General features: G+C 53.8%; 2 protein-coding genes across 2 annotated transcripts; both read right to left on the bottom strand.

Moving 5' to 3' along the window:
* Window positions 1-596: 596 nt before the first annotated feature.
* On the bottom strand, window positions 597-4,698 carry LOC135307126 (EF-hand and coiled-coil domain-containing protein 1-like). The gene is made up of 3 exons (XM_064431773.1): window positions 4,162-4,698; window positions 3,574-3,684; window positions 597-1,937 (listed from the first exon to the last, which is right to left on the bottom strand). Exons 1-3 carry the CDS (start codon window positions 4,681-4,683, stop codon window positions 1,527-1,529), a joined length of 1,044 nt encoding a protein of 347 aa, XP_064287843.1. The 5' UTR covers window positions 4,684-4,698; the 3' UTR covers window positions 597-1,526.
* A 1,661-nt stretch (window positions 4,699-6,359) lies between these two features.
* Window positions 6,360-9,671, bottom strand: LOC135308289 (uncharacterized). The gene is made up of 6 exons (XM_064433228.1): window positions 9,571-9,671; window positions 9,142-9,213; window positions 8,442-8,540; window positions 7,900-8,013; window positions 7,133-7,307; window positions 6,360-6,606 (listed from the first exon to the last, which is right to left on the bottom strand). The coding sequence occupies exons 1-6, from the start codon at window positions 9,665-9,667 to the stop codon at window positions 6,360-6,362; spliced, it is 804 nt and encodes a 267-aa protein (XP_064289298.1). The 5' UTR covers window positions 9,668-9,671.
* Window positions 9,672-10,254: the final 583 nt, after the last annotated feature.

The raw sequence follows: 10,254 nt of genomic DNA, 5'->3' as shown, positions 1-10,254 counted from the left end.
CAACTAGGCTGGTTTAGGAACCCAGTGATGTGACAGGGGCAGTTCAAACCCTGGCATAGGAACCTGTGCTCTCAGAAGAAGTTCATGTTTAAGTCATACAGATTGCAGGAATATGAGTCTGGAATATGAAATCAGGAATAGGTGATTATAATTACACACTCCAATTTAGGACAACATTTAATCACTTGCAGGTACTTAAGCACTTTCTTGACTAAATGCAAACTGTTGTTTCCTGCATTAGGGATTATAACTTCAGGTCATGGCTGGGATTTCAGATCTAAGTGATAGCAAGTAGGTCTCAGATGAAGGTCTAGAAGAGGGATTTAGATGCTAAAAGAGCTTTTAAAATCTGAGCCTAAAAGGAGAAAGCATTTCCTTGATAAATATGAAACTATAAACATGAGCAGTGTGTAAAGCTTACAGGTTGGACTCTTTCTTGAATATGATCCTCTCTGGAAGAAAGTGGACTTTAGCTGGAGGAAACCTGTGGCTCACCAAGCCAGTTAATGGAGATTCTCAGAAGAGATATCTCCAATTGGCAATGCTTCCTGCAGAACACCCAAATACCCCCATTCCTCTCCAGCCCTACCTTGCAGCATTAGTTCTGGCCAAATCCAGACCCTGCTCACAAACTCTGTGTGGCACTTGGCAGGGAGGAAAACTGTTCACTGGAGTGGTGACTGAAACACAGCCAGACTTTAACAGGGCGGGTAACAGCAACTGAAACCCAGCCAGACTTAAGCAACAGGACAAGTGACACTCTTGCCAAGTGACAGAACCCTGTGGGTTCCCAGCTGTCCCTCCCTCTCCCCGCCTCAGCCAACCCATCTCTTCCCCTCAACAAAAGCAACAAGAGCAGTGGACTATTACATTTGTGACCAACTTTCTGACTTCTGCAAGCATTTATTTATGCTATTGCAAAAGTGGGGTTTAGTTGGCTAGTGGTTTTTGTTTCAGATTCCCACTCTATTATCTTGTGGGTTTAGGAACGTTTCAGCTTCTCTCCTCTATCACCTGTTCTGTCAGTGAAGAAGCAATGAAGTCACAGCAAGTTTCAACCCACTGGCCAGAAGTTGTCCTTGTGTGCTTTTCCCCAATTCCTAGGACAAGCTGAAGAGCTTTTATATGAAATGGAGACCCAGCCATCTGATTACAGCTGGCTTGGGATGGGACCTAAGGACCAGGAAAAGCAGCAAAAAAAAGTAAGTGTGCTGGAAATGGTTTCTGAAGGACTGTCAGCAATTTGTTTTGAGGCTTTCTTGAAGCATTACCATGCTGAGTTCTGTCGTTGTGTGTCTGAAGAGTAACTTCAGCTCTCTGTAGATCTGCACCCTGACTTTTGCCTGGAAGACTCCCACATCTCCTAAAGACCCCTACCAAGAAAATGCATGAGCAGCTTCTCATTTCCCTCTGGCCAGATTTCACAAGGTGTTTTGGAGACATCTAATAAGCCCCAGCCAGAGATTCTCAAACTCACTTGTGCCCCAAGCCAGTGATTTTATAGGCACTTTTTGTCAGACTCCAACCTACCTGTAGTGCTGCAGTTGTGATTCCAGCTGCTGGATGTGTATTTGCAGATGTGGCACCTCGTTAGCTCTCACTTCCAGCTCCTTCACTTTGCCAAGACTGTTCAGGACAGCCTGTCTGGCCTCTTCCACCTTCCTCCTCATCTCTGCCTGCTCCCTCTTCAGGTGACGGTTGCAATCTTCCAGGCTGACCAGAGCTTCCTGAGAGCTCTCCAGCTCCTTCTCCAGCTCCTGACTGAACCTGATGGCTTCTTCAACCTCCCCATCCCCGGAGCTCCGGATGAGCTCCATCTCCTCCAGGACACTTTGGAGATACTTGGACTGGGAGTGCTTCTGTGTTAACGCTCTCTTCCTCCCTGTGAAGCAGGATCCTTCTTCTCTATGGCTGGCACGGCTCTTCCGCAGTCCCACCTGTAATGACCAGGAGCACAAAGCAGGGAGAAATTGATGGGGTTTACTGAAGACTGAAAGTGGCTGGACTGTGCTTTGTTTTTATTTTGTTTTGTTTTGTTTTTTTTTAATCACATAGAGTTGATCAGCAACTAAAGCTACTTGACCTCTGCCAGATACAGAGACAAGAAAACAATCTCTGGAAAGTATTTTTTAATACCTAGCTATGCATTTAATTTTCAAACTACACACTATCATGTTATTGCACAAGTTTCTGTATAGCTTTAATGTCATTACTGTGGTGTCTACTCAGGAGTTAAGTAGTCTTCTGAAAAAGATATTTCCAATGAAGTTGTGTTCATGAGAAAAGAGCAGGGAGCAGCTGGGGGTGTTCTGGAGCTCTCCTCTTTGTCGTTTTCATTGTTCCTGGGACCTCTGACTGGTGACTTGGTGATGGAGAAGGAAGACTCGCTCACCATATGATGATCGACAAGTCTCGTCTTTATTCCCGAATCACCGATTATTATACACCCTTTAATTAGCTCATGCATAGTGCAAAATCCCAGCTCACCATTGGCTAACTAGCTATCAGCTAACTACGCGCTGTTTTTGGTATAACTATCACCACTTTCCCAGGCTATCCCGCTCCACCACCTGTGTCTGTGCATTACTTCATCCGTGGGCCAAGGACACAGTTTAATTAGAATGGCAACTCCCCTCATTTTCTATCTTGGTCAAATTAATCTCACTGTGAGATTTAGCTCGGAGCCAGCTTGTTACAAAGCTCTCAACAACTTGGTGTTTGCTGCTGATTTCCTTTCCTATTTTCAGATGAAAATGGTAGAAGTGCTGACCTGCCTTGCTGGACATTGTGAAGACAACAGTCATCTACTGCAAGTGGAAGTGTCACAGGTGGAGCAGAGTTCTGTGAGTGCTGTGTTAGTATCAAATCACACCTGGCCAGACCTGCCAGAACAATGGCTCCATGCTGCCCTTCCCTGCTCTGCCTGTTACACGCTATTTCATGCCAGCGGAATTTAACTGCTGTTAAGTGTGTATGTGTGTCAGTCGTGCCAGAACAGCAGAACCAGCAGAAACCAGCCCTGGAATAATGGGGCTCTGCAGAGGAGCCCCAGACTATTCATCAGCCTACCTGCAGAACTGGCTCCAACTCTGGACTCTCGTGACCACACTCTGAAGAAAACAGCCTTCTAGTATTTCTCATAGGCACTTCTGGCTGAGACACTGCTTGTGCTTGTGCAGGTAGCAATCCATAAGTTCTTTCTCACCTCAGGAAAAACCCTGCAGCGGTGCACACCCAGCATATGGTATCGGCACATCTTGACTGCACGTGTAGTAGAAGAAGCAGCAGCATTGTACGCGTGGGTCTGTAAAGCTGAACTCCCCTACACTTCTAACAGAGTGCTCATCACAACGATATTTAATGGTACGCCGGTGCCATACATTTCTCCTTAAAGCCTCCCCATAACTAAACTTTGCTAAAAAGTTACTGCCGAGGATGAACGAGCAACTTGGGTCTCAGTCTGGCAGTGGAGGGGTTATAAACGCTGACCGTCCGAGAGCAGCATCTCTCCTGAAGCCCTCGGGGCCAGCCGAGCCTCCCCGGGAGGCCGGTGCAGAAGCAGCCCGGACTCACCTGCAGCGCCAGGCACCACGCATCGCTGCTCTGCAGGGCGGCGCGCATGTCCTCCACCAGCTTCCGCAGGCTGCCGTTCTCCTCCTCCAGCTTGGCGAGGCGGTCCTTGGCCTGTGTTGTATTGTGCTTTTTGTTTTATTAGTAGGTTTATGGTTTGATTTGTGGTTTGGTGGTTTTCCTTGGTGCTGTTTTCTTTGTCTCCACCTTTTCCCAGTTACTTTGTCGGCTAGATTCTAGTTTCTATTTCTCCAAACTTTAGCTGTTTTTTGAAACCGTTTTTCCTCCCTTGGAAGTTTATTGGTTCACTATTGTTATCCCCGCCTAGGTTTTTACTCCCAACTCTCCTGATTTGTTGAAAGTTACACCTTTCCCTGACCTTCCCCCACATATAAGTCTTTGTTTGCCCCTTAATCGGGGTCCCAGGAGAGGAACAGGGGAAGTTTACCATCAAATAAAGTTTCCCTGGGACCCGTGTGTGCTGCCTGTGTTTCATATTGCGCCGAAACAATTGACAGCTGGGATTCAATGGAGCTCCAGGGGGAACCTGCCAATCCCCTCTCTCTTGTCGGGGAAAGACAAGCGGCAGGCCTGCTCCAGCGCCACGATCTCCTCGTAGCACTCTCGGGAGCAGGGCTCCGGCGGCCGCCGCTCAGCGCTGCCTGCGGCTCCGCTGCCGGCGGGGTCGGCGCGGCGGCGGCGGGGACTGCGCAGGCGGATCTGGGTCTCGATGTGCTCGCTCTCCCGGCTCAGCGGCAGCCGCGACTCCGCGCGGGTGCTGAAGTGGCCACAGAGCCGCGCGTGGAACTGGCGGAAGGTGAGCTCGGCCGAGAGCCCGTCCCACAGCCCCGCGCACTCCTCGGGCTCCGCCGCCTCCTCCAGCCCCAGCACCTGGCACAGCGTGTGGAAGTCCTCGCCGGGGATGCGGCCCGCCCCGGCGCAGTCCAGGTGGTGGAAGATCTCCTGCAGGTACTGGTCCAGGCCAGTGGCCAGCACAACGATCTCGTTCTCCACGCCGCGGTCCAGCCTGTAGTGGTAGGCGAGGGCGCTGACCAGCCACTGCATGCGCCGGGCCGGCTGCCCGTAGGGGTCCCAGCCCTCAGGCGGCTCCATCGTGCCCGCCCGGCCCGCGGCGCTGCCCGAGCATCCCGAGCGCCTGGCTCGCCCTGCAGCCAAGCCGCATCCGCCTTTGTCCGGCACAAAAAGGGATTCCGGCACAGTGGCCAGGTGCCACCCTGCTCCACTTGTCTGCCAAGCCTGCGCCCCAAGTGTGCTGCTCCTTTCTTAACTCATTTCTCCCTTCTGCTTTCTCTTTAACACAAGCGGCACAACAACATCGCACAATCCGCTTTGACAAGCAGCGCTTGTGAACGAGTGAGTGGTGCTTGCACTAAATTAAAAGCCCAACGTGCGTGAAAGCTGAGCTTCTGTTCGCTCAGACCTCCTCACCTGTGTAGATGACGTGACTTTATGGTGTTGCTGTGTGGGTTTTAAGAGGTCTGGGATAGAGGTGAGGAAGCGTTAAACTCCTTCAAAGGAGCTGCCCAAAGCAGTGCCTTCAGTCCCTCTTTGCCTGGGGAGTAGGACTGGTGCTGTTGAACGCAGGCAGCAGCACGAGCAGGGCTCCTGCACCAGCAGGGACATGCCACGAGCCAGCAGGGACCGTGGCACCAGAGGGGACCGTGGCACCAGAGGGGACCGTGGCACCAGCCGTGCCCAAGTCTGAACGGGGTCGCAAAGTCAGGTGCTGCTAACAGGCTGCATTAACAGCCCAGGCAAGGCGTGGTGAGCATCCACCAGTACTTTGGGAGCCATCCAAGGAGTCCTATCAAGAGCAAATTGTTCTAATATTCTCTAGGACAAAAAAGGAGCAAACCAATCTGGCTGATATGTGAGGAAAGAGAATTCAAGTTCATTTAAAGCACTGCTCAGTTCAGGGCTGACTTTCTTTTGAGTGAACTGATGCTAAGAAATATTTTCTCACATATGGTGGGGCTTCTATGCCAACATGCTTTGATGAGAAATTTCTGACCACATTTCTTTTGCTCTTTAAGATAAGTCAAGAACCTGCGTAGCTTTGTTGAGGAATGGAGAACTGTTTGTAGCTCAGGAAGAGGCTAACATTTTAGCACAGGAGGAAGGTAAGGCAAAGGTTTAGAAGCTTTCCCCTCCTGGAGGGACACACTTTGAGAGGAGTCTGTGAGGAGAAGTCCTCTCAGCCACTGCCAGGGCTGTCTGCCTCCTCTGCAGGCTCAGGATTCTGGGAGTTCCACGAGCCTCAGCTGCCAGTGAATTTTCCTCTGAATATTTCTTGTTGTGCAGTACACAGGGAGTGTACTATATTTTGTGTTAGATTTCCTTCTGGGCTTTGAGTTGAATCTCACTAATTGTGCTGATTTTTACATCCAGATGAACTTTCTATGGATAGGAAGGAAAAGGGAAGAAGTACCATGGAAAATTAATTGCTCAAAATGTGAGTGGCCCAACCACATTAAAAAGTAAATCTAAACTGAAGTATTTTTCATTTTTTTCCCCCGGTAGGTGGGGCAAAACATGCAGTGCAAATAAAGTCTATAAGAGATGCAACAAGCTGCCAAGTGTATGACAATCAAAGTGGCAAACGAGGAGACAGGGTATGGGAAGAATCTTCAGCCCTTCCTGTTGAAGATCCAAGAGTATGAAAACAGACTCTGGTTATTGCTCATAGGTAACGTGTTATTTGTAAAGGAGAGCAGGTGCCCCAAGCTGTTGGTGGCCCAAGCCCTGCCATGGCTGGCCCAGTTCCAGTCCTAGCTGGACCAGGGCGGTGGGCTGGGGAGGGGAGGAGGTGGGGGGATCTCGGGAGACTTCTGCTTCACGGCCGGGATGGGGGGCCGTGGGGGAGGCACGGAGGGCTGGTAGTCTGCTTTCTTGGGCAGCTGCTGCTGCTGCAGAGGCCATGTCTGATAGTTGCAAAACTCGAAGCTCTCTGGGCTCCCTGGGGGCCAGGGAGAGTCACACCTTCTCGGCTGGGATGCTGGAGCTGCGGCAGCGCGACTGCAGAGAGAGGAGGAGGCTGAGGCCCCAGCTGCCAGTGGCACACAGGGACCCTCGTGCACAGCAGGGCCCAGAGCTGACACGGCTCCCCAGCACGGCTGGAGCTGCTGGCACAGCTGGGCCCAGCTGGACAGCTGCCCCTCAAGGCCCCGGCCAGCAAGGCACGGCTCTGGGCAGGGTCCCTGGCCAGGAGCAGGCCCCAGAGCGCCTCTGACATTCAAGGGCAACCTCGGCCCTGCTCTTTCTCCTCCCCACCTCCCTCTGCCTCTGCCCTGTGCCCCTGGGGCTGCTCTTGGCCAGGCAGCCTCAGTGGGAGCCAGCACTGGCTGCTGCCCCAGCAGGGCCCCCAGGACAAGGCCCAGCAACAGAGAGGCCAATGGAAGCACTGGGCAGCAGCAGAACCCTCAGCAGAGTTATTTGGACAACCATGGACTGGCCACAACTCCACTGCAGACTCTCTGGGAATGTTCCTTCACTATGAGCAGCATTTAAAGAAGCTGGAGGGGAGAGATCAGCAACAACTTACTGTTTCTTTTCCTTCCACCACCGGAACCCAGCATAGCACAGCACCATGGAAAGTGGCACTGTGAACAGTGTCACCACCGTGCCTATCATGCAGGACCTGCGCACGTCCTGAGGGCAGACAATTCTTCGGTTGTTCTGTGGATTCTGGGCATTTGTGTCTGACTTGCCAAGAACTTCTGTGGGAGCAATGGGGAGCGTGAGCCCGTGCTGTGCTGCACTGCTGAGCTGGCAGCACGCTGGATACGGGCAGGACGTTCTCTGTTTCCCCCAGAGCTGGGGCCTGCAGGCACCCTGCTGGCCCTTGGCACAGGCTGTGCCAGCCAACAAAGCCCAGCAGGCCGGGAGGAGAGCCCGGGGGCAGCGCAGCTGCTTGGGCAGTGGCTGCTGCCAGGGACACGGGCCAAAGCCATCCCTGAGCAGCCACTGCCACCCCTGGCCCTCCCTGCCCCGTGACAGCTCCCCCAGCCCCAGGGGACAGGCTCAGGCCCTGTCAGGACCCAGCGCAGCCCCTGCTCACTCGGGAGCCAGGGCTGGCTCTGGCCCTGGGCTGGTGGCAGGGCTCCCGCTCGGGGCTGCTCCTGTGCCTTGGGCCTCTGGGCACTCAGGGCCAGCTCCGCAGCAGCTGCAGCGCCAGGGACGTTGCTGCACCAGTCCCGTTTCCCCGGGGCTCTGAACCAGCTCCAGAGGCCTGGAAGCCATGGGCAGGCCCTGGGGGAAGAGCTGCTGCCACACAGCCCTGCCCAGGGCTGAGCCCAGTACAGCAATTACCTCCTATGCCTTTGCCCATGTCTGGCAACTCCTCCTTTCCTCCATCAGGGACTGACACAGAGCCATTGCTTCCAGTATGATATGGCGCCATCTGCATGGACTTTTGCTCCATTGCTGTGGAAAGGAAAAAGTACAGCTGGACCAGATGGAACCATTCAGCATTGCGGAGGGTGGCATCATCAGGAATCAGTACTTGTGAAGTCATGGATAATGCTCAGGAAGATGGCCAGGTTGTTAGGTCTGGGCCAGGGCCCTCCCTCCTCCATGGAGCTGCCCCTCCACATGTGCTCAGAGACTGGGAAATTGCAAGGGATCTCAGGGTGGGCATGGCCCATGGTGCAGTTTGGGTTGCCTGCCAGCAGATGCCAAATGCCTTCCTGCAGGGGCTGGGCAGAAGCTGCAGCCAAGCCAGGCTGGGAAACAGCCCTGCAGGGCGTGAAAGCAGCAGCGGGGCAGTGAGGCTGCCATGGATTCCTTCCCGCTGTGTTTCCAAAGCCCCCGGCTTCTGAGACACAGGGGTAGGCTGAGGGAAATGCACCCACCACGGCGTCTCTCCAGGTCACTCAGCATCTCGTCCAGATGTTTGGCTGCTTCTAATTTCTTCCTGCCTGCCATCTCTTCCTTCTTAATTGCAGGAGGACCTTAATGGAAAATTGCTCCATTTCTCTTTCAGGCCTGAGTGGCAGTGAGGGCACCTGGGTGATTGATGCCCTCCAAGGCACTCCCTCAGCTCTGCCTCCCACTCAGGAGCAGGGGCAGGGGGAACATGTGCCTGCAGTGGCCCCACACTGGGATGGAAGGAGCCCCTTGCAGGGCAGTCTTGGCAGAAAGGACTCCCTGGAGCTGCCAGCAGCTCTAAACCGAGACACAGGCAGGGCCAGGGCTTGGCAGTGGCAGCAGGAGCAGCTCAGGATCCCCGGGGCTGGCAAAGGAGCTGCCAAAGGCTCAGCTCCGGGGCTCAGCCCTGGGCCCGGCCCCTTCCCTCTCTGCTCTTCTCCCTGGCTGCACAGAGCACACGGAAGGACACACTGGCATGGCACACGGGAGGAAGATGGACAGCTAAATGCTCCTTCCTCCCACAGATTGCAATCCTGTGAGATGACTCATGGTTCGAGAAAGGAGCATAGCCAGATTTCCAGATACTTTAAATCAAGAGATTATGTTAAGGGAAATGGCACATGAGGGAGCTCTTGCCACTTGGACACCAATTATTTTGTCAGGAAAGACACATGAAGAACTTGCCTCCACCATGCTCTGGAGTCTTCCAACTGTTATGCACTAGCTTTTCCATATAAGCCATGTCACGATCCCAATCTAGAAGGGAGCAAAGATCAGAAAATTTCCATGGTGTGCTGGGATTCCCCTCTCCCTTAAAGAACTGGGCACTGCAAGGGGGTCGGGTAATGCCTTGGCTGCCAGATGTCAATGGACAAGGCCAAAGCTGCACAGGGGCCTGGGGAGCTCTGGACTGGCTCTGGCCACACTCCACCCTCTTTGCAGGCCCTGTGCAACACCCCTGGGGTGGTGGCTGGAGCAGCAGAGAGGCCCGTGGCAGCTCTGTCCCTGCCACAGAGGAAAACCTCTTTAAAGCCCTGGGCAAAACCATCCCCAGCGCTTCCCAGGGAGCAGGGAGCGCTGTTGCGGGAAAGGGCAGCCAGGCTGCCGGCTCACCTGCTCGCCACACTTGGAGTGGAGCCGCCTGTGCAGCCCAGGCAGTCAGGGCCACGGCCAGGAGGAGCAGGAGTAGGAGGCGCAGAGCAAGGGCCATGGTGCCTTGCCCTCTGCCAGTCGCACAGCTCTTGCTGCCACCGCTGTCCTGACTCCGCTGTCCCAATGTCAGCACCGCTGCTGCCACCGCCGCTGCTGCCGCAACAGTTGTGCTCAGGGACTGACTGCTGGCTCCTTGTGCTGCTGTGCAACCGCGGGGCTCTGGACCTCTGTGATCTCAGAGCCTGCTTGTGACCTCATGGCCAGGGTGGAGCTGTGTGGAGTGGGTTCTGCTTTCTTCGGAAGGGAGCTCATCCTGCCCAGCTGCTCTGCCCAACGGCTGTGACACAGTACCAGCTCAGCTGATCTCACAGGTTGGGACATGAAGGGATGGAGAGCAGCTCTGCCGAGAAGGACTTGGGGGTACTGCTAGATGAGAGGTTGGACATGAGCCAGCGATGTGCATCCAAAGGAGAGTGCCCAGCAGGTTGAAGGAGGTGACTCCCCACTCTGCTCTGGTGGGACCCCACCTGGAGTACTGTGGAAGAAGTTTTACAGTGGCCTCTGTGAGCCATTGAGAAGTTAGGTAGGAGGATCCATGTTTACAACTAAAAGAATTTTCTAGTAATTTTCTATGTCATTGATCAT

Source organism: Passer domesticus, chromosome 9, assembly GCF_036417665.1.
Source record: "Passer domesticus isolate bPasDom1 chromosome 9, bPasDom1.hap1, whole genome shotgun sequence".
NCBI classification, from domain to species: domain Eukaryota; kingdom Metazoa; phylum Chordata; class Aves; order Passeriformes; family Passeridae; genus Passer; species Passer domesticus.
The sequence above is the reverse complement of the archived record's forward strand: the minus strand, read 5'-3'. Positions and strand labels throughout refer to the sequence as shown.

Coding starts and splice junctions, on each gene's coding strand:
- LOC135307126 (XM_064431773.1), bottom strand. CDS start 4,683: ATGGAGCCGCCTGAGGGCTGGGACCCCTACGGGCAGCCGGCCCGGCGC. Junction 3,685..4,161: donor AGATCGTGGCGCTGGAGCAG/GCCTGCCGCTTG, acceptor AATACAACACAG/GCCAAGGACCGCCTCGCCAA. Junction 1,938..3,573: donor CGTGGTGCCTGGCGCTGCAG/GTGAGTCCGGGC, acceptor TGGTCATTACAG/GTGGGACTGCGGAAGAGCCG.
- LOC135308289 (XM_064433228.1), bottom strand. CDS start 9,667: ATGGCCCTTGCTCTGCGCCTCCTACTCCTGCTCCTCCTGGCCGTGGCC. Junction 8,014..8,441: donor TGACCTGGAGAGACGCCGTG/GTGGGTGCATTT, acceptor TCCTTTCCACAG/CAATGGAGCAAAAGTCCATG. Junction 7,308..7,899: donor CATGGGCAAAGGCATAGGAG/GTAATTGCTGTA, acceptor TTGCTCCCACAG/AAGTTCTTGGCAAGTCAGAC.